General features: G+C 43.4%; 1 protein-coding gene across 2 annotated transcripts in view; it reads right to left on the bottom strand.

Annotated features, from left to right (window-relative positions):
- Positions 1-23,156, bottom strand: part of PARVA (parvin alpha) — a 182,177-nt gene that overhangs the window by 63,453 nt on the left and 95,568 nt on the right. For both annotated transcript variants that reach the window (XM_022555643.3, XM_022555644.3), the window contains 3 exons: positions 19,451-19,540; positions 19,300-19,370; positions 16,377-16,479 (listed from right to left, as the gene is read on the bottom strand). In XM_022555643.3, coding sequence (XP_022411351.1) covers positions 16,377-16,479; positions 19,300-19,370; positions 19,451-19,540 — 264 coding nt within the window. The remainder of the gene's footprint in view (positions 1-16,376; positions 16,480-19,299; positions 19,371-19,450; positions 19,541-23,156) is intronic.

Genomic DNA, 23,156 nt, shown 5'->3' on the forward strand with positions numbered 1-23,156 from the left:
GAGAAAGATGTTTACTGTGTGTTTGTTGTATATGGCCTCTATTATGTTGAGGTAGATTCCCTCTTTGCCTACTTTCTGGAGAGTTTTTATCATAAATGGGTGTTGAATTTTGTCAAAAGCCTTTTCTGCATCTATTGAGATGATCATATGGTTTTTATTCTTCAATTTGTTCATATGGTGTATCACATTGATTGATTTGCATATGTTGAAGAATCCTTGCATCCCTGGGATAAATCCCACTTGATCATGGTGTATGATCCTTTTAATGTGCTGTTGTATTCTGTCTGCTGGTATTTTGTTGAGGATTTTTGCATCTATATTCATGAGTGATATTGGTCTGTAATTTTCTTTTATTGTAGTATCTTTGCCTGGTTTTGGTATCAGGGTGATGGTGGCCTCATAGAATGAGTTTGGGAGTGTTCCTTCCTCTGCAATTTCTTGGAAGAGTGAGAAGGACTGGTGTTAGCTCTTCTCTAAATGTTTGATAGAATTCACCTGTGAAGCCACCTGGTCCTGGACTTTTGTTTGTTGGAAGATTTTAAATCACAGTTTCAATTTCATTACTTGTGATTGGTCTGTTCATATTTTCTGTTTCTTCCTGGTTCAGTCTTGGAAGGTTATACCTTTCTAAGAATTTGTCCATTTCTTCCAGGTTGTCTATTTTATTGGCATAGAGCTGCTTGTAGTAGTCTCGTAGGATGCTTTGTATTTCTGCAGTGCCCGTTGTAACTTCTCCTTTTTCATTTCTAATTTTATCGATTTGAGTCCTCTCCCTCTTTTTCTTGATGAGTCTAGCTAATGGTTTATCAATTTTGTTTATCTTCTCAAAGAACCATCTTTTTGTTTTATTGATCTTTGCAACTGTTTTGTTTCCATTTCATTTATTGCTTCTCTGATCTTTATGATTTCTTTCCTTCTACTAACTTTGGGTTTTGTTTGTTCTTTTTTCTCTAGTTCCTTTAGGTGTAAAGTTAGATTGCTTATTTGACATGTTTGTTGTTTCTGGAGGTAGGATTGTATTGCTATAAATGTCCCTCTTAGAACTGCTTTTACTGCATCCCTTAGGTTTTGGATCGTTGTGTTTCCATTGTCATTTGTCTCTAGGTATTTTTTGATTTCCTCTTTGATTTCTTCAGTGATCTCTTGGTTATTTAGTAACGTATTGTTTAGCCACCATGTGTTTGTGTTTTTTACTTTTCCCTGTAAGTCATTTCTAATCTCATATGGTTGTGTTCAGAAAAGATGCTTGATATGATTTCAGTTTTCCTCAATTTACCGAGGCTTGATTTGGGACCCGAGATGTGATCTATCCTGGAGAATGTTCCATGTGCACTTGAGAAGAAAGTGTAATCTGCTGGTTTTGGATGGAATGTTCTATAAATATCAATTAAATCTATCTGGTCTATTGTGTCATTTAAAGCTTGTGTTTCCTTATTAATTTTCTGTTTGGATGATCCGTCCATTGGTGTAAGTGAGGTGTTAAAATCCCCCACTATTATTGTGTTACTGTCGATTTCCTCTTTTATAGCTGTTAGCAGTTGCCTTATGTATTGACGTGCTCCTACCTTGGGTGCATATATATTTATAATTGTTATATCTTCTTCTTGGATCGATCCCTTGATCATTATGTAGTGTCCTTCCTTGTCCCTTATAATAGTCTTTATTTTAAAGTCTATTTTATCTGATATGAGTATTGCTACTTCAGCTTTCTTTTGATTTCCATTTGCATGGAATATCTTTTTCCATCCCCTCATTTTCAGTCTGTATGTGTCCCTAAGTCTGAAATGGGTCTCTTGTAGACAGCATATATATGGTCTTGCTTTTGTATCCATTCAGCGAGCCTGTGTCTTTTGGTTGGAGCATTTAATCCATTCACGTTTAAAGTAAATATTGATATGTATGTTCCTATTAACATTTTCTTAATTGTTTTGGGTTTGTTTTTGTAGGTGCTTTTCTTCTCTTGTGTTTCCCACTTAGAGAAGTTCCTTTAGCATTTGTTGTAGAGCTGTTTGGTGGTGCTGAATTCTCTTAGCTTTTGCGTGTCTGTAAAGCTTTTGATTTCTCCATCTCATCTGAATTAGATCCTTGCCGGGTAGAGTAATCTTGGTTGTAGGTTCTTCCCTTTCATCACTTTAAATATGTCATGCCTCTCCATTCTGGCTTGTAGAGTTTCTGCTGAGAAATCAGCTGTTAACCTTATGGGAGTTCCCTTGTATGGTATTTGTTGTTTTTCCCTTGCTGCTTCCAATAATTTTTCTTTGTCTTTAATTTTTACCAATTTGATTACTATGTGTCTCGTTGTGTTTCTCCTTGGGTTTATCCTGCCTGGGACTCTCTGCACTTCCTGGACTTGGGTGGCTATTTCCTTTCCCATGTTAGGGAAGTTTTCGATTATAAACTCTTCAAATATTTTCTCCGGTCCTTTCTCTCTCCCTTGTCCTTCTGGGACCCCTATAATGCGAATGTTGTTGCGTTTAATGTTGTCCCAGAGGTCTCTTGGCTGTCTTCATTTCTTTTCATTCTTTTTTCTTTATTCTGTTCCACAGCAGTGAATTCCAGCATTCTGTCTTCCAGGTCACTTATCCGTTCTTCTGCCTCAGTTATTCTGCTATTGATTCCTTCTAGTGTATTTTTCATTTCAGTTATTGTATTGTTCATCTCTGTTTGTTTGTTCTTTAATTCTTCCAGGTCTTTGTTAAACATTTCTTGCATCTTCTCAATCTTTGCCTCCATTCTTTTTCTGAGGTCCTGCATCATCTTCACTATCATTATTCTGAATTCTTTTTTTGGAAGGTTGCCTATCTCCACTTCATTTAGTTGCTTTTCTGGGGTTTTATCTTGTTCTTTCATCTGGTACATAGCCCTCTGCCTTTTCATCTTGTCTATCTTTCTGTGAATGTGCTTTTTGTTCCACAGGCTGCAGGACTGTAGTTCTTCTTGCTTCTGAAAGAAGGTATTTTCAATTCATATTTTCAATTCAATGCATATAGAGCTTCTGCTAGTGATGGAGGGTCTCCTGCAGAGGTGGGGGACAGCTGTAGCTCACTGTGGGGACAAGGCCACTGGCAGTAGAAGCTCTAGGAAGTACTCCATGGTGTGATCCCTCCCAGAGTCTGCCATTAGCCCCACCAAAGGGCCTGTAGTCTCCTCATTTTCTTTATTCAGCTAATTTCAGCTAGCGCTTTGAAAATTTTCTATTGATAAAATTTTTTTTTATTCTTCCAGGAAATTGCTTCTCTCACGTTTTTATAGTTCTACAAATTGTTCATCACTAGTTTAACTTGTTATAAAGTACTAGGCAAGATTTTGAAATAGGATGCTATTTAGAAAATTTTCTCAGATAGGATTATTTTGTGAATCTTCCAGTTGTTTTTGAAGTTAGCATCCAAATATGCTTTTGAAACAATGAAACAGTATTCAAAAAGTTCTGAAGACAGGGCACAATAAACTCAAGTATTCTGAATGATAGAAGGACTGAGACGTTCTAACAGAGTTGCCATATATATCATACTATGTTATTGTAACCACCCTTCAAAGAATTAGAATACAGAAAATGCTCTGTCCAGTATGAGAAGTTCTAAGTTATTATATTTTTGTTTCCAGAAACATGGAGGTCAGTTAAAAAAACTTTTTTTTTTATTGCATCATGGTCAAAGAATTTGGTCTGTATGATAACTTGTTGAGACTTACTTTATGGACATAAGCAAAATTTGTAAGTGTTCCATACAGTTGAAAAGAATGAGAATACTCCAGTTTGGGGGTGTTGCTGGTTAATTACACTGTCCACATCTTCTCTAGCCTTATGAACTTTTTCCTTAATGTGGTATTAAGAGAAATATGTAATGGCAGATTTGTCAACTTCTTGTAATTCTGACTGGCATTTTTAATTTTTATATATTTAATGCATAAAGTGTGTTAGGTTTAAAATGTCCATATTTTCCCAGTAATTTTAGTCTCATTAATATGTAGAGACTCACTGTAGTGAGGCTTTTTGCCTTAGTCTATTTCATTTGATAATAAAATAGTTACACCAGCTTTCTTGTTTTTTTTTTTTTTTTTGCAGTACGCGGGCCTCTCACTGTTGTGGCCTCTCCCATTGCGGAGCACAGGCTCCAGACGCGCAGGCTCAGCGGCCATGGCTCACAGGCCCAGCCGCTCCACGGCATGAGGGATCTTCCCGGACTGGGGCACGAACCCGTGTCCCCTGCATCGGCAGGCGGACTCTCAACCACTGCGCCACCAGGGAAGCCCACCAGCTTTCTTTTAATTAGTATTAGTCTAGTATGTATGATTTCTTCCATTCTTTTTCTTTCAACCCTTCTGTGTCTTCATGGTACTAAGACTATCTCTAGTAAAGAGCATACAGCAAGATTTTATTTTGTTATCTAATCTGATGATCTTTGTCTTTTAAATGGATAACGCAAGAGGGAAGAGATATGGGAACATATGTATATTTATAACTGATTCACTGTGTTATAAAGCAGAAACTAACACACCATTGTAAAGGAATTATACTCCAATAAAGATGTTAAAAAAAAAAAACCCACACACAAAAAAAGCCAATTTACATTGATTGCCTTTATGAATATACTTGGATTCACTTCTACCAACTTATTTTAAACTTTCTACTACTCTACTTTTCTGATTCTTTATGTCCTGCTTCCATCCTTGTTGCTTCTTAGATTAAGGTTTCTGTTCCCTCTCATTTCATTTTCTCCCCATTAAAAGTAGGGAGGTTATACACTGCTTTATTATCTTAGTGCCTTCCCTAGAAAATTTATCATGTGTATTTAACTTAACAGAGTCCTATGTTAATTAGTCTCTTTATCCACATACTAAATAATACAAGAACCTCAGCACACTCTAACTCAAATCACTCTTCCTGAGTTAAGTGCCTTAGTTGTCTGGGATTCTGATTCTATCTTCATTTTTTGTTGCATTTCAGATCTTTTTTTGGGGGGGTTCACTTTCCTTCTTTGTGGAGAACACCCTTTAGAAACTCCTTTTAGTGAGGGTCTTTTGTTTTTGTTTTTTTTTGGTGGTATGCGGGCCTCTCACTGTTGTGGCCTCTCCCATTGCGGAGCACAGGCTCTGGACGCGCAGGCTCAGTGGCCATGGCTCACGGGCCCAGCCGCTCCGTGGCATGTGGGATCTTCCCAGACCGGGGCATGAACCCGTGTCCCCTGCATCGGCAGGTGGACTCTCAACCACTGCGCCACCAGGGAAGCCCTAGTGAGGGTCTTTTGGTAGTAAACCCTCTCACTTCATGTTTGCTTAAAATGCCTTTTTTCCCCATTTTTAAAACATAGGTTTTTTGGTTGTTTTTTATTTTTTTCCTGGATATAAACCTGTAAGTTAACAATATTTTTTCTGCACTTTGAAAATAGTGCAGAAAAAGCTTTGGGATTTGATTGTTCCTGAGGAAAGACAGCTTTCAGTCTGTTGTTCCTTTATAGGTAATCTCTTTTTTTCTCTCTGCTTTTAATCTTTTGTCTTCAGTGTTCTTAGGTATCATTATGAAGTTTTCTTGTTAATTATCCTGTTTGGGGTTCTCTGAGATTCCTGAATATGAGACTTCATATCTTTCACCAATTTTGAAAATTTTTAATTCATTATGTCTTTAAATATTGACTGTACTCCATTCTCTTTCTTTTTTCCTGCTAGAATTCCAATTAGCCATATGTTGGATTTTCTTAATCTCTATGTCTTTTAATTCTCACTTTCCACTCCATTGTCTTTCTAATACTGCATTCTGGGTAATTTCTTCAATTCCATCTTCCAGCTCATCAATTCCTTCTTCAGCTGTGTCTAACCCATTGAGGATTCTAATTTCATTATTCCATTTTTTCCCCATTTCTAGAAGTTTTATTTAGTTCTCTCATATCTGCCTGTCCAATTCTGATAGTTACTTGTTCTTTTATCATCCTTTCTATAGTCTTAAAACTTTTATTTTGACATATTAAATATATTTTCTATTCCATAACTGATCAATTGCTAATATCCATAGCATTTGTGGGATGAATCTGCAGTTTATTGTTTTGGTTGATGCTGCCCATGGTGGCTTCCTTTCATGTGTTTGTTGATTTCTGATTTTGAGCTCATTTGCCTTGGAATTTTATCTCTGGGAATTTTTTGTGGCCTGGGTTTAAAGTTCATTCCTTTTTTTTTTTTTTTTTTTTCGGTATGCAGGTCTCTCGCTGTTGTGGCCTCTCCCATTGCGGAGCACGTGCTCCAGACGCGCAGGCTTAGCGGCCATGGCTCACGGGCCCAGCCGCTCTGCGTCATGTGGGATCCTCCCAGACCAGGGCACGAACCTGTGTCCCCCGCATTGGCAGGCGGACTCCCAACCACCGCGCCACCAGGGAAGCCCAAAGTTCATTCCTTTAAAGAGGTATATGTTCCCTTATGCCTTGGGGAACACTAATAACTTGGAACAACTTTTAACTATATTTTCAGCTTGAGGCATTTAAAGCCACATAAGTACTGTGAATCCTAGTCCTAAAATCTGTGTGAGTACAGACATTTGATGATAAGGAATTATCAGTGCAGACTTCTTCTTTGTCTTGTCCCATTCATATCCAAGGCTGAGATAGACATTTATCCTTACTGCCCCTCTCTGTGGGACAAGATTGTTTTAGTTTACCCACTGAATGTGTTACCCTTCAGAGACACTGGCTCTATTCAGGGGTCTCTGATTCAATTCCCCTTCCTTTCAGACTTCAGGCTTTGTGTCTTGGCCCTGTAAGTGTGAACCATTAAACCTCAGGCTAATTAGGCCATTAGAAATTAACACTTATTTTACTGGATTTACACTTCCTTGTTGTTTTTGGCATCAGTAGGATTTCCTTCCCTTTCAGCTTAGCCATGGAATACAAAAATATATTTTTTAAGGCTTATCCAGATTTTTAAACTATGCAGACCAAGAGGATTTGCTTGAACATTTAGTCAGCCATAATGCTCAACCTGAAAATCTATTTCCTTATCTTACGACATTAGCTTGTATATCCAAAACACTTATAATTGTGATGATAGCCATCATCTCTGATTTGTTCCTAATACCATGTCTTTGATATTTCACTATGTAATGTGTTCACTGTTAAGTTTCGTATAAATGGTCTTTATCATATTTAGGTGGTTTCCTTTTCTTCCTATTTTACTTGGGATAGCTGTTGAAATGTATGAAGTATTATTTGACATCCACCGATAGATTCAGTTTTGCTACTGAAATTTACATATGTACTCTACCATTTTTTAATAAAATTGAGAATATACAAACATGGAAAAACTTCCAGCTGTGAGAATTAAGTCCCCTCTTCCCATTGCAGTCCCAAGTTCCCTAGTTCCACACCATAGAGAGTTTATTGTGACTTACCAGAGATATTCTCTACATACTCAATCATTAGATGTGTCTCTTAATGCACATGCACAGTGACATATATATACACACAGTACTGTACCATGCTTTTTTTACTTAGTAACACACTCTAGAGAGCTTCTCTACTACTTATAAATAAAAGAATAAGAATAAAAAGACTTTCATCCAGCTTTTGAGTTTTTCAGAGACCAGAAAATGTCTCATCCAGCTTAAGAATACCAGTATACCTTATCTTCAATTATCTTAGAAACAGTGACTATCATAGCAATACCTAGGGCAGCGCTGTCCAAAAGAACTTTCTGCTATGATGGAAATGCTCATTTCTGCACTATTCAATATGGTGGCCACTAGACACATTTGGCTAGGGAGCATTTGAAATGTAGCTGGTGTGATTAAGTAAAGGAATTTTTAATTTTAATTACTTTTAATAGCTACATGTGGTTAGTGGGTGCTGTACTGAACCGCTCAGCTGTACAGTTGCACAGACCATCTTCCTGGTTTTACAGAAGAGTGACCTGAGCTGCAGAGAAATGTTTTAGTGGCAGAGCCAGGATTGGAACTCAGATCTCCTATCTTTCTCTTCATTCCCCTTTCAATTTTAGCATAGCTGCTACTTCAGCCTAAGTACTTTTTTGGGTGTAGGGAAGCGACTCTCAAAACCAATATGACCAAACCCTTCAAGATGCTGCTCTTCCAGGGACTCATGGAATCATCCCTATTTAACATCCATCACTTAGGGTCAGCCTGGTTTACTTCAGCTGCTCATTCCCTACATCACTAGGTTCTCTTAAAGCTTCTCCCCATCTATACTGCCACTCCTCTAGTTCGACACCCTTATTATCTTATAAAAGGATGCTTTGCTGGTGTTTCCTCTACTGCCTCTGAGCAACCCTCCTGCTGCTCCTATTTCTGATCATGGTGTTTTGCTCACAAGCCATCAGCAGTTACCACTGGGCACTGCATATAGTCTAAAATTTTTACTGCAAGGTCCTCTATAATGTAAGCTCATCTTATTTCTTTAAACAAATTTCTTGTTTTAGAATGGCTTTTAGATTTATAGAAAAGCTGAAATGGCAGTTCAGATAGTTCCTACATATCCTAAATCCAGGTTCACCTATTGTTAACCTCTTACATTACTACAGTACATCTGTCACAACTAATGAACTGACATTAGTACATGACTATTAACTAAACTCCATATTTATTTGGGTTTCACTAGTTTTTCCTTAACATCCTTTTTCCGTTCACACCTATTCATCATTACCTGCCTCATGTCCTCTGTTCTAGGATCATTTTTTCAGAGATGTCTGGTGTTTCAAGACCCTGACAGTTTTGAAGAGTACTGGGTTTTTCCTATATTTTTCTCATGGTTAGACTGGGGATATTGGAGAGGAAGACCACAGAGGTGAAGTGCCCTTTTCATTGCATCCTATCAAGGGCACATGCTATCAACGTGACTTATCAACGGTGACGCTAACTTTGATTTGGCCAAAGTAGCGTCTGTATGAGCTTCCTCCACTCCATACACTAATCACTGGAAGCCAGTCACTAGATCCAGTCCACTTCAGGGAGGGGGAGTTAACTTCTACTTCCTTGAAGGAGTTATAAATCAATAACTTATTTGAAATTACTCTGTAAATATTTGTCTCTTCTCCCTCATTTATTTATTCAGCTATTTATTGATATCAATATGGACTTAAGGATATTTATTTTAGACTTTGGGTTATAATCCAACATTATGGTTACTCATTTTCTGGCTCAAATTTCCACCTTTAGCCATTGGGAGCTCTCTCAGATGGGCCCTGAACACTTTCAACATGCTGCCCCATAGACATATTTTTTTCCCCTAGTGCCTCTTTTTGGCACTGCAAGATGCTCCAGGCTCATCTGTATGCCCTGGTTTCTATTACTGGAGACTGGAGTTAGAAACCAAGGTCTGGGTGCTGGTTCCCATCTTCTTTGTTAGCCCCACACCCCACTCAACCAATGCTGATGGTCACCCACCCATGTGCTCCTGTCTCTATAACACTCTCTCTCCACTCACACCGAAATCCACAGGTGCTTACCAGCAACATGTTTTACTAGAATGTTCTTCTCCTCCTTCATCTGGCTGAAATTCTGCTCCTTCCAGAAGGCCTGATTCAAAATGCCGCCTCTTTCATGATGCCTTTCCAAATCTTCAACTTAACAGCCCACAGCCCTTCATAGTACAGGTTGTGAGTTACCTAAAGGCGGCGCTGTGATGTATTTACGTCCGTATCCCTAAACTCAGCAGCAGGACGTAGCAAATTAAACGGCTATTGCTTGACGAATATTAATTGACTAGATTAAGGTCAGTGTAAGATGTACTCTTTAGGGTCTACCAGGGGAAAAGAAACACACACATACCCAACACAAAACAAAAAACCCTCCTGCAGAAGCTTTATGTCCAAGGGACCCTTCCTGGTCTCATGCCCGAAGAAGGTACCCTGTTTCAGTCATACGTTATTGCGAAAACCAGAAGGGAGAGCCTTGTGACTTCCATCCCTCAGAAAAGGCCTTTTCTCTTCCCAGTTACACGCACATGTTCAAAGATTAGGATCAGGGGAATCTAACATGCCATAAGGCAAATTGCAGAGCTGTCCCAAGTCAGGAAACCTCAATAGGAAACAGGCAGCAGCCCATGGTCAAATGAAATGATGACCCGGGATAGGCATTTCCCTAGAATCCCCTGCCTCCTGCCTTTCTCACTCAGTCACATCTACCGCCTAGGGCATGTGATGTTGGGGATGCAAATATAGCAAGGTGACCATGGATGCACCTGTATGCTGAGACGCTGGGAAATGTGTCCCAACTTCGAACCATTCTGGAACTTTTACCCCACTTATTGGTGCACTGGGGTAAAAGAATACCCGGGGGACGTGAGGATACTGCATCTGTCAGTCACCCTGAGAAGAGGCTAATCCTGGGATAAAAGATGAGGTGAATTTCTGTCAGGGGCTAGGGAGAAACTTCCTCTTCATTCTTGGGGGTGGGAGCTTGTGTTCTGAGGTGTGGAAAGGGCTGGAGCCATTGTCATGAGAGGATGGGGGTGGGCACCATAAAGAGGCAGGCCAAAGTGGCCAGCATCTGACTTTTCCCAGGCGGTGACACCAATGGTACAGAGAAATGACCAGTGTTGGGAGGAGCAGTCCTTAAAGTAGGAGTTGCACCCTCTGGTCTTCCTGGATGACGCTGACGCCCCTTCCCTGAGCTCCCTGCATTCACCTGCCACCGCAGGCAGCTCTCAGCAAGCTGACGCTTCCTATCTCCGGCCCTGAAGCGCTCGCCTTCTCTAGCAGGAGTACAGTCCAGGGGTTCTTAATTCCTACACAATCCTCAAGCACACGGTGATGGGAGCCATAGGATAAACGTCCCTGCTCCCTGTCCTGAGTAGGGGGATTTTGAGGGGTGGTGTCACCTGGTTTCTCAGAGGGACCCCCCGCAGCCCTGAGCCCTGGTTGCAAACAGAGCTGTCATCCTTATGAATGCACCCTTAATGGTGTTTCTCTCTTCCATTCCCCACTTCACCACCCGTACTTTCTAAGATCACCCCTCACATAAACTTCCTCCACGCAAGTCCTTGTTTCAGCAACTGCTTTCAGGAAAACCTCAACTCAGATATGCTGCCCGCGCAAGAGGGAAGATGCAGAGAACAGAGGCAGCAGTGGGCAGCTGGGCTAGGCAGCTCAGAAAGGAGGACCTGGGGGAGGCTGCACCAGAGGAGTTTCCCAGACTTGCCTAGGGAGTCAGAAGGGCAAGTAGACCGGGAACTGATGCTGAGCAAGTAGCATCTGGCCACACAGAGGAGCAGCAGGTATGACGCCGCCCTCTCAGAGCTCAAGATCAGAGAGCAACCAGCCAGACAGTCCACCTGGCATCTCAGGGATGCTCAACTATTCAGAATTTCACCATAACAATAACACACACGCACCTCTGGCCCAGAGCTCCCTGCCTTGGCATCTTGCTCATTTCTGGGTTGAGTCCTTGTGCCATGATGTCATCAGCATGGCTTCCCGGATTCCAGGTCCATATCCTGCTCCCGAGATGTGACTCGGCATATCTGGACTCCTGAAGGTCGCTATGCCATTTAAATTTTTTTCTAAATGCCAGTATTTCATAGTTAGTTTACTAATCCCAAAGTCAGCCCCCTCCTACTCTCCATGCCTAGCCCCAGTACAATTTGAAGCTGAATTTCTGGAAATGATCATGCCCGCTTCATCTTAGTACCACCACGTAATAGTACCGTACCTACACATGGATGTTTATTTGTGTGACAGGTAGCCAGTTAAAAACACCAAGTAATATGCCCAGATACTGATTTCTAAACACCACTCTCTAATAAAAGAAACTGGGGCTCCTTGAAGAAGTAGTTGATTCTAGGGCTAGAGTAAAAGTGAAATATAAGATAAGCCTGGAGCATCTTATGATATGAGAAAGTAAAGAAGTGCTAAGAAAAAAAAATATGGGGCAGCACGTCCAGGAAGTGCCCAGGAGCCAACCTGAAAGAGCTCCTAGTGGTCAAAGGGGGAAGTATATGAGCAAAACATGAATAATGATAACATTGATGATAAACTAAAGTATAATAAGTATCTTTGTATCCATACTGATGTAAATAAATAAGTAAATGGGGGACAAGGGACTTTTCCTTACAGAAGACTTCCTGTTAATAAATGTGGAAGGAATAGGAAACTAGAAAAATAGAAAACCTCCACTAGGCCACCACAGTAATAACTGGCAGACATGCTCCACCAATTACAATTAGTGGAAGGAGTGGAAGGAGAAGCAAGATATTTGCAAAGTCTTAAAGTATCTCCCCACAAATAAATTAATAACAAAGAGAAAAATAGCAACTTTACAGTGAAGGAATCTGGCAGACACCACCTTAACCGAGTGGTCAATGTTAACATCAGCAGTGGTAAGACATGTTAACATCGTGTCTGCCCTGATATGATGCCCTGAGAACACATCAGCTCCGTGGTGTCCTTCCCCAAAACATATCACCTTGGAAGCCCAAGGTTAATTTCTTAGCTTTGATGCTTGCCCTATGGTTGGTAAGATGCTAACATTAGAGGAAGCTGAGTAAGGGGAGACAGGAACTCTCTGGACTGTCTCTGCAGCTCTACTATAAGTCTAAAATTAGTTCAAGGGGCTTCCCTGGTGGCGCAGTGGTTAAGAATCCGCCTGCCAATACAGCGGACACAGGTTCGAGCCCTGGTCTGGGAAGATCTCACATGTCGCGGAGCAGCTAAGCCCGTGTGCCACAACTACTGAGCCTGTGCTCTAGAGATCATGAGCCACAACTACTGAGCCCATGTGTCACAACTACTGAAGCCCGCATGCCTAGAGCCCGTGCTCCACAACAAGAGAAGCTCCGCATTGAGAAACCTGCGCACTGCAATGAAGAGTAGCCCCTGCTCGCAGGTACTAGAGAAAGCCCACACACAGCAAAGAAGACCCAGTGCAGCCAAAAATAAATAACATTTAAAAAATAATAATAAATAAATAAAATTAGTTCAAAATAAAAAAGTTTTAAAGAAACATTGACAAATGGACTATGGGTTTAAGTGTTAAGACAAATAGTGAAATATAAAGACGATCTGGGAGAACTTCAGAGGGCTACCAAGGTAGGAAACAGCTTAACGTGAGAAAAGGATTTTGGAGCCAGAGAAGTTAAGACAAATGATGAGGTTCTGAGCTAAGGAGGAAGCAGTGGGGCTGGAAAATTTTTTGAAAGCCAACCCTGACCTAGCACACAGTGAGCCAGGCACTTTTCCAAGTGCTGCATGTGTACTAACTGACTAAGAAATGGGACAGTTTGACACACACACACATATATGGGAACACAGTTGTCAGAACTATGACTAACAGAATATGAGGGAAGAAGAAAGAGCTATCCACGATGACCCCCAGGTTTGTCATCTGTGGTCATAATAGCATTCCTCAAGGTGGAAAACAGATTGGGCTTGGGGAGGAGGAAGATAAGCTCAGTTTGGGGCAGGCTGGTTATAGGTGCCTGTGTGACAGCCAGGTGGGCAGGTACAAGATAACCTTACTTACAGCTTCAAAGAGAAAGCCGTTCCAGAGATAGAGACCTGAGAATGACGATCATATAGCTGATGGTTGAAACTATAGGTGTGGATGAAATCACCCAGGAAGAGGGTATGAAAGAAAAAGAGAAGGGGGCCAAGGATGGAAGGTGGAGGAACCCCAACCATTACAGAAAGAAGAACAGACGAGGAGGACTGAGAAGTGGGTGTCAGAGGCAGAAGAGGATCCGTCACAGAAACCGTCAGGCTGGGGTGGGGGGGTGAGGTGTTCAGTAGTGTCAAATGCCACCACGTAAGAAGAGCTCTCAATTGACACTGGTGACCTGGGAAGGAAAAGTTGATGGGTAGGTGGTGGCACCCAGCCTGTACCTAAGGAGTGAATACTTAGTGGTGGGAAAGCAGAACAGGGAGTGCCAAACATTATCCTGAGAAACGTGGCTGGGAAAGAAGAAAGAAAAATAGTCAGAGGGGAGCTCGAGGTCAGAGGGGTCACCCAAAACCCCGTCTCCAGACTGAATCCTCCCAGGAGCTCCTGACACATATTTTCAACTGCAAACTAGTTCTCTCCACTGGGTACTCTGCCTGTAGCTTTTGAGTGTGTACGTCTAGCCTTAGACCTACAATGGTTCTACACTTAAGTTGACAAAAGAGGCATCACCTCTGCTGTGAATCGCATTTTCAACATGAACATCGAGATCTGAGATGATCTAACCTGACTGTACTTGATGCCTGGCTTGGGGCGGCATGGATGATGCTGGACAGTTCTGTAACCATTCCCGGAGGTGAGCTTGCTCATGACCACGTTCCACCCCTGCTTTCAAAGCCCAGCGTAGAACACTTCCAGACAGTTTCAGATCCCAACTAGAAATCTGCTGGCGGGGTTAAAAGCTACAGTCACTAGGAGAGATGCTCAGTGAGGCTCACGGCTTTTTCACATCTGCATGTGCCAAAGATGTTTCATTCCTCTCCGTGTTCAGTTGCGTTTACAAGCCTTTAGATATGAACACTCATTAATATTGACGTTTGAGTACTGAATCGGCTTAGCTTCCTAGAAATTACTAGATTTTATATTATTCATTCATTCATTCAATATACATTGATTAAGTGCTGGGCAACATGTTAGTACTGGAGAAGACTGGATAAATAAATGCAAAGAGGTTCCTTTCCTTGAGAAGCCCACATACACTTACATAAACAGCTACAAACAACATGGAATATCCTATGATAATAGAGCCATGTATATTATGTATACATGTCTGTGTGTGTCTATATAATAAAGCATTATGTTATGTATACGTCTGCGTATCTGTATAACAAAGGCACATATGTTATGTATACGTCTGAGCATATCTATACAACAAAGGCACATATGTTATGTATATGTCTATGTGTATCTATATAATAAAGGCACGTATGTTATGTACACGTGTGTGTGTCCATGTAATAAAGACCTTCATGTTATGTATACATATGTGTGTATCTATTTCTGAGGGAACACAGACGACAGCATGATTTTCTCTTCCAGATGTGACTGGGTTGTGAGGGGTATTAGAGGGAGGCACGTTCAGTTGACTGTAGAGATTGGAAGGATGAGCAATAATGATGGTTTGCCTCGGTGGATAAAGGAGGAAGAAAGGCCCTAGAGGGAGAAGGAATAGCAAGTGCAAAAGTAGAGAGGTGTGAATATGCCCGACGTATGCCATAATGTGGCGATGGTGTTCATAAACATAACAAAACCACCAATGAAATGACGAAAGACACTGACGGGGCACTCACTGTGCATCAGGTGCTATTCTAAGCACTTTACATGGCATGAGCCACGTGTGTGAGTGGTCAGAGGTGAGGCTGACAAGACAGCTGGGGGTCGGGTGATGAAATGTTTTGAATGTTGTACTAATAGGCCTGGACTTTGTCCCACAGGTAGGGGAGAGTGAGTACTGGCAAGATGAGACTTGCAATTAAAAAAGATTCCTCAGCTAGCTGTGTGGGGAACGGGTTGGAGGAGGTGAGATGGGAAGCAAAGAGGTGAGTTGGGAAATTGTTTCAACAGTTCAGACAAGTGAAAATTGCAGGGAGGAGGAATGCGGGAGAGAATTCTGAGTAAGAAACGGGCCTTGGAGACCCCCCGCCCCGCCCCACAGCCATGGGGGGGCAAGGAAGAGGGGACGGGGTTCTAGTCACTCGGAGGGGCAGGAACGTCTTCAGGAAAGTGGATGAGCTCAGCTGAGGTGCACGCAGGTGGAGGTGCCGAGTGGAGTGGGCAGTTAAGAATGAAAGTCTAGAACTTGGGGCAGTGGTTAGGATGAGAGAAAGTGGAGCGCAGAGAGGGGAAGTCCAAATCTAGTCAAGTTGAATCTGTCCTTTCATCACCAACCTCACCCTGAAGTCTCCCGTCCCTGCCTCCTCCACACTTTCACACGACAGGTATGAATGGATACAGGGACACATACCCTTCCAGATGCAAGTTACCTGGAGACACACAGGGGCCAAGCATCATAAAGCACATACTTCCGCATACTTGCACCAACCTAGAGAGAGGTACGCAGAGGAACACACACACACACACATACATACACACAGGTCCACAGGAGAGAGGTACACGAAAACATACATGCATCTCCACACACATGTAAATAGACCTACAGAGGTCACAGAAGCACAATTTTCTGGAGAGGGCGAGGCATGTATTCCAGCGTACAGTGGAGTCTTTCCATGCTGATGACTCTCGTCTGTGAGGGGGAGTAGCCCCATCTGGTCACAAAGACTCCCTTTGCAATGCATTCATGTAAAACATTCCAAGCGGACATCTAACCGATCTGTTATCCCACGCAGGACCCATCCCTATCCCATTCCAGGTGGACTGCTGTGAGCAGAGAACAACTCTAAACTAGGAGATCAAAGACATCCACTGCAACATTCAACTCTCCTCTTACCAAAAAGCTTCTGCAGGACTTGGCCATCATATAAATCTTCAGCCAGGTCTTTCACAATGATTCTTTCTCCAACCAAAACATCATTAATCCAGTCGATTAATACCTACACAGAGAGAGAGAGGATAAGAGAAGAGCCATGGGGTATTTCCTTATAGAACAGCTTTCTCATCCTGGACAGTTAAAATTTAAATGAACTTCAGATTTTGAAAGGAACAAAACTATCCAAATGGCCCAGTATGTGGACAAGTAGCTGTAAGTGGGAGCCCCAGCGGCCCTGTTAACTGTCAGGTATGAGCTCTTCTAGTGCTGATGGCACCAGTGTCTCTGCTAATACCTCTGGCCGCTACCATTCCTTCCCCAAATGGCAAGCAACGTTTGCACAGTGCTTGGCTGTGTGGTTTTGTACCGGCAAGAGTATGGGCTTTCGAGTTACGCAAACTGAGGTTGAAAACCCCACTTTACCTACTAATTAATTTGTGCATCTCTGGGATCTATGGACATCTGTGTGTGTGTGTGTGTGTGTGTGTGTGTGCGTGTGTGTGTGTGTGTGTGTGTGTGTGTACCTCTGTCATCCATGGATCTCTGCGTGTGCACCTCTGTGACCTATGAATCTAAGGCAAGCTAGTTATCTGCTCTGAGCCTCTGATTCCCCACCTCTATAACTGAGGTTGAAGATACCTCCCACACTAAGTGGTAGAAAAGAATTACAGGAATTCCCTGGTGGTCCAGTGGTTAGGACTCTGCGCTTCCACTGCAGGGGGCATGGGTTCGATCCCTGGCCGGGGAACTAAGATCCCGCATGCCGTGCAGAGTAGCCAAAAAAAAAAAAAAAAAAAAATTACATGCGGCAAGGACCGAACGGTCAGTAAGGGCAGATTTTATTCATAAATAAAGCACTCTCCCGTTGTGACATCTGGTCAGGTGGTTACTGTGTTCAGGAGGGGAAATCAAACACAGAAGTAGACATATCTGCCCAAGGAGAGAGCTAACCGTGAGCGGAGACAGGAATCGGACTCTTGTCCACCTCACTCCAAAGCACATGTTCTCCTCCCTGCACCAGGCTCCCTCTCAGTGGGGCTGTGCAGTCTCCTGCCTTGTCTGTAACTTAGCCCCCATCATTCCCTGAGAGTCCTCCGTGCGCCAGGCATCCAGCAGAGGCATTCCAGGTGATGTCTCACCCAATTAATCCACACAACACCCAAGGGGCAGGTAGCATCAGGTAAGGAAACTGAAGTTTGCACAAGGCCATTGTCTTTTTAATTTTAACCTCTTGTTTTGCTTATGAAGATATTATTTATATAAAATAAAATTCATTTTAAGTACACAGTTTGATGAGTTTTGGTCACTGTACACGGTTGTGTAACCACCACCACAATCAAGACACAGAACAGTTCCCTAGCCCTAAGAAGGTTTCTTTGGCTTCTTTGTGCTCCGTCCCCTCCCCTGATCACAGGCCTCAGGCAACCACTACAGTTTTGCCTTTTCGACCATTTCACCTATAAGGAACATCATCTTTTGTGTTTGACTTCTTTGACTTGGCAGAAGTAGTTGCCTTTACAACACAGGTGGGAGCTGGGCTAGGTTTCCATCCCTGGCTGTAGCCCTGTGCCTTCAAAGCACATTGTTCTACTGTCCTAAGGCAGGAGCTTCCTTTTTCCCTTCCTCCCTCCTTCCCTCCCCTCTCTTCCCCTTCCCCTACCTTCCTTCCCACTCCCTCCCTCTCTCCCTCAACCATACATCCATCCATGCATGCATCCATCCATCCAACATCTACCCACCCAGCATTTATTAATGCCCACTGTATGTCATACTCTGTGCTGGATCCTGGGAGTACAATGATAAAAAAATCTTTAACCCCAAGCAGCTCACCATTTAGTGAAGGAGACAGAGAAGTACATGGGTAGTTGTAACGCCATGTGGTGACTACAGTGACAGAACTAAAGGCGTGGACCACAGCAGCACACAGAGGGGCTGAGTGACAGCCCTGGGGTTTAGAGAAAGCTTCCTGGAGGATGTGACCCAACTTTGGCTTCAGGTGAAGAGCAGGTAGAGCCCCTGGGGGCAGGGGCTGCATGACCAAAGGCCTGGTGGTGGCAGTGCCGAAGCAAGCACGGTGAGCAGGTGTGTACGGGGAGTCAAGTCGAACAGATCCGGTGTCCTTGTGTTGTCAGGCAGGGATTATCTGAGGTTAAAGAGGCAGCTAGACATGGAGGCTTCAAACACCACCCCCAGGACTGTGGGCTTCAACGTGCACTTCTTAGGAAACTACATACAGGTTTTGAACAGGAAAATGATATATTCAGATTCGCATTTTGAATGAATCACTCTGGCACCCAGTGCCGTTTTGTTCTAAGTGCAGCTTGAAGAAGCTGAAGAAGAAAGACACAGGACAAGGAATCAGAAGGGGGATGAAATGAACATTTTCTGAGGGTGACCATTTGTCAGCCACTGCGCCAAGTACATTATGCACAGTATTTCATTTCATCTCATTCATTTCTGTTTGAACCTCATCTCCTCCACTCAGCTGCGACCATAAACAAACCATCTGGCTTTTCTGAGTCTCAGTTTCTTCATATGTAAAATGGGGATGATACTAGATCTTACTTCACAGGGTGCTTCTGAGGGACCTTGAGAAGAGTGGTGAAAGGACTGTGTGAGCTCTAGGATCCTGGCAAATGGGAACTGATTTGAGCTAACTTCTCCAGTGCTTATGGTCAACACCATTCGTTGGGCACTTGTCATGTCCCACTTCTGTTAACTTGTAGGTGTCCACCTACTGGACCGCGAGCTTCCTGTGGGCAGGGACTGCCATGCCTTTCTATTCTCTCCGCAGTGGCTCGTGTGGTGCCTGCACAGGGTGGGTGGTCTAGAAACACCTGTTGCGTCTGGAAGGCACCTGAAGCCCCTTCTAACTTCCTCTTACCTTTATCAGTTCTTGAAGTTTGGGGTCGCTGCGTGAGTTGGGATCCACCATTGTTCGCACTTCGTTCTCCTCTTTCAAAAGAAAAGACAGTCAGCGGGGTGGTCCCACCTGAAGGCATTAGGCTAACCCAGAGAACAAGAGACCCCGTTACCCAGCATTGTGTCCTCAGGGTCCAGCTCGAAGGGGATGGGGCTGAGGGGCAGGTTGATGGCGTTCATGCCCTCCTCCTGAAGCTCTGACACTGCAAGAAGGAAGCACAGAGTCACACTGTAGCCCACAGACAACAAGGGGTGGGGCTCGTAACAGTCGTGTTCCGTATCAATGTGGATCGAGAAATAAAAGCACCAAGGTTAGTCTATAGCTGTGACTCAGCCTGCAACCGATTCCTGCCTCTCCTTGCTAAAAGGACCAAACCGTCCCCTTCATCTCACCTCTTCTGACCGTCACCTCACTCGCTTTCCTGGAGAAATAGGGCACAGAAATCTGCCTCCTTTCGGAAATGATCTCGGGATAAACAGAAGGGAGGTGGGCACTGCAGTTTTTCTTAAGTCTCTGCCGTTGCCTCCTGCCTGTCCCTCCTTCCAGGGCTTGCCATCTGGTGCAGGTGCACCTGACAACTCTTTGTTGACCGGATGAACGAGGTCCGCACGTTGAGGCTACATTTATGTTGTAGATCATTTCCATCCTCAGTTCAGCCCTCCTCTGACTTCTCTCCTGATTCGGCTTCCCTGAGTATTTTTCTGATTGTCCCACCTCCCTCCTTCACCTGGCCCCAGCTGCTGCTTGAGAGTACCTCATTCTGGCCTCTCCCTGGGCTCTGGACCTGTCCCTTCAGCTGTAAGGAATCATGGGCCCTGTGGCCAGGCACCTCACCTCTCCAGGCCCGTTCCCTCAGCTGAACATGAAGACCTGGACAGGATGACCAGTAAGTTCTTTCTTACTTCCCAAATCTTAGAAATCTATGATTCCACTGTTTTCAAGAAAAATAACAAGAGGTCCATGACCACTAAAGACTTCCAGCCTGCTCCCTCCATGCACTGAACCCTCACATGAAGCCTTAGTAAAAAATAAAAACCCCTACCACAAAACCAGTTGTGTGATGGACCCTTGCTGAGCACTTACCTTGGATTTTTACCTCTCCTAAAAGCAGCGGCTCAAATCCCCTCACCTCTACTCAATTCCAGTTTGAATAATTACTTGGCACAAATTAAGCACAGAATGACCATTTTCTCCGAAAGCACTGATCACCAAAGGGTCCTCAAAGAGCTGATACGGCAGCTGCAATCAACCTTTAGTAAAAGCAATGTGCCATCTTATTTATGTTTATTGACTATGGCCTCACGGATCGCCAGCATATACTTGCAAGAACTCTTAAGCACAAGGCAGTTGCTTACAAAGAGTTCGTTCATATTAGCAAACTCACTGATTGTTGCAGCTGGACAGGGAACGAGATTGCCTAAGGAAGGGAGTGAAACCCACTCTGCCCTAAAGGACACAACTCGCATTATGAAGCTGGTATTTAGTCCTGTTGCTGTGGGATCTTGACATTCATATGGGATATCAGCCAGTGACCATCCTGAATCTCCAAATCCACAGACACCCACCGCTCTATGTAATTCCCCCCACCCCCACAAAACATAACTGAAAATTGTAAGTGACACCTTCAATGCTTAAGTGATTCTACAGGTATAGGATTGCATTTGCTTTCCAGAGAAGAACAACTGCTTCCTGTTAGACTCTATAATGTCTCCTAGCGCTCCTCCTAGGACTAGCAGTTTGCTTTCTTTTCCAGGCTGTTTCTTACAAAGAAGCCAGATTTCCACTACTTAACAAGCACTGCGACGCAAGCAACGGGCAGTGGAAATAAAGTCACGTTTCAGTGTGGGTGTGAGACTGGGTTTACTGGCCATTGAAGAGACTAGCTCTCGCTGCCATCTATGACTCCTTCCCGTGTCCGCCCCCCCGTCACCACCCCCGGCCAGGTCTGTGCTGTCCAATACAGTAGCCATTAACCACATGTGGCTACTGACGTTTAAATGAATTAAAAATTCCGTTTCTTAGTTGCGCCTGTCACATTTCAAGCACTCAATGGCCCACGTGGGGCAAGTGGTTACCACACTGGACGGTGAGAATGTAGACTTCCTCACGGGAGATTCAGTTGGATGGCGCTGTCCTAGGCAATCCCATAGACCCAAATGCTGATGGCCCGTGTTTAAATCTCCAGCCTGATGTATGGTTTGTTATATATTTTTTAAATTAATAAGATGTAATTATCTAAAACTGAATTCAAGGCAACAGAATCAGGGATAGGATAAAAATGAAGCATCTTCCTGATATTTTTCATGTACAAAAACAACCAGGCTTTGACCTAATTTATTCTCTATTGGTTTTATTTTACCCAGCATCACGGGGTTGTGAAAACAGAAGTCAAGGCATTATTAAAACAAGACCCAGAAACAAACAAACAAAAACAAACAGAATCTCTAGCCTAGGCCTGACCCTGAGCTCTAGACTCAATGTCTCCTCTTATGTCTATTGGTGGAGATCTCAAATTTACACGTCCAAAACAGAACTCGTGATTTTCAGCACCCTCACCCCCACCATAGCAACACTATATCAAGACCTGTTCATCCCCTACTCTTATCCTCCTCGGTAAATGGCACTACCATTTGCATAAGGGTTCAAGCCAGAATCTGAGGAATCACCCTTCACTTCTTTTCCTCACCGTTTGCAGCCAATACATCGGCAAGTTTTGTGGGCTCCATCTCCAAAACAGGACCCCAGACCCTATTCCAACCACTTCTCACCAGCCCCCCCACCATCATCCTGGTGCAGGTCCCCATTATCTTTCACCTAAATAACCAGAACCACCTTCTAACCAGCCCACTGCTTTCTGATGCACTGTCCCTGCCCCCGTCTACTTCCTATAGCACAATCAGAATGATCTATAAAGATATAAACAGCTTTCTCCTGCTTTAAGCCTTCCTGTGGCTTCCCATCATACTCAGAATAAAACCCCCAACTCCTTCCTAAGACCTACGGGACCCTCTGATTAGCCCCCTGCCTCCCTCTTGTATTGTATTTTCTCCATAGCACTTATCATGATCTGAAATAACTATTATTTCTACGTTTGTTAGCTATTCCCCCTTAACAGAATGTAAGCCGTGGGAAGACAGGCACTTTTTCTCTTTTGTTTGTTATGAGTCTCCGAAGAGGAGCCAGACTGCCTAGAGTCAAATCCAGGCTCTATCACTTACTAGCTATGTGACCTTGGGCAAGTTCATCAACCTCTTATACCTCAGTTTTCTTATCTGCAAATGGGGATGACAATAATATTGCCTACCTCCTAGGGTTGTTGAGAAGATTAAATGAGTGAATATATGTAAAGCACTTAGAAGAGTGTCTGGTACCTGGTAAGAGCTATGTAATTATTTGCTATCATTACTTAAAATGGTAAGCACTCAAGAACCATTTGTTGAATAAATGAAAAAAACTGTTAAGACCACCCTTCCACTGCACAGGTTGTAAGCTGAAGCACAATTTAGCAAAGCAGTGTATAGGATGTAAAGAAGGATCTCAGCCTGTCCTTCGGGGAAAAAATTATATTTGGGCCTGACCCTGTGTGTGCGTGTGTGGGCACATTCTAGGGCAGCATTTCCAGCACACATTTTTTTTTTTTTTTGGCAGTACGCGGGCCTCTCACTGTTGTGGCCTCTCCCGCCGCAGAGCACAGGCTCCGGACGCGCAGGCTCAGCGGCCATGGCTCACGGGCCCAGCCGCTCCGCAGCATGTGGGATCCTCCCGGACCGGGGCACGAACCCGCGTCCCCTGTATCGGCAGGCAGACTCTCAACCACT

Source organism: Delphinapterus leucas, chromosome 7 (assembly GCF_059928025.1).
Source record: "Delphinapterus leucas isolate spDelLeu-1000000601 "Yukka" chromosome 7, BTC_Dleu_Yukka2, whole genome shotgun sequence".
Lineage (NCBI taxonomy): Eukaryota > Metazoa > Chordata > Mammalia > Artiodactyla > Monodontidae > Delphinapterus > Delphinapterus leucas.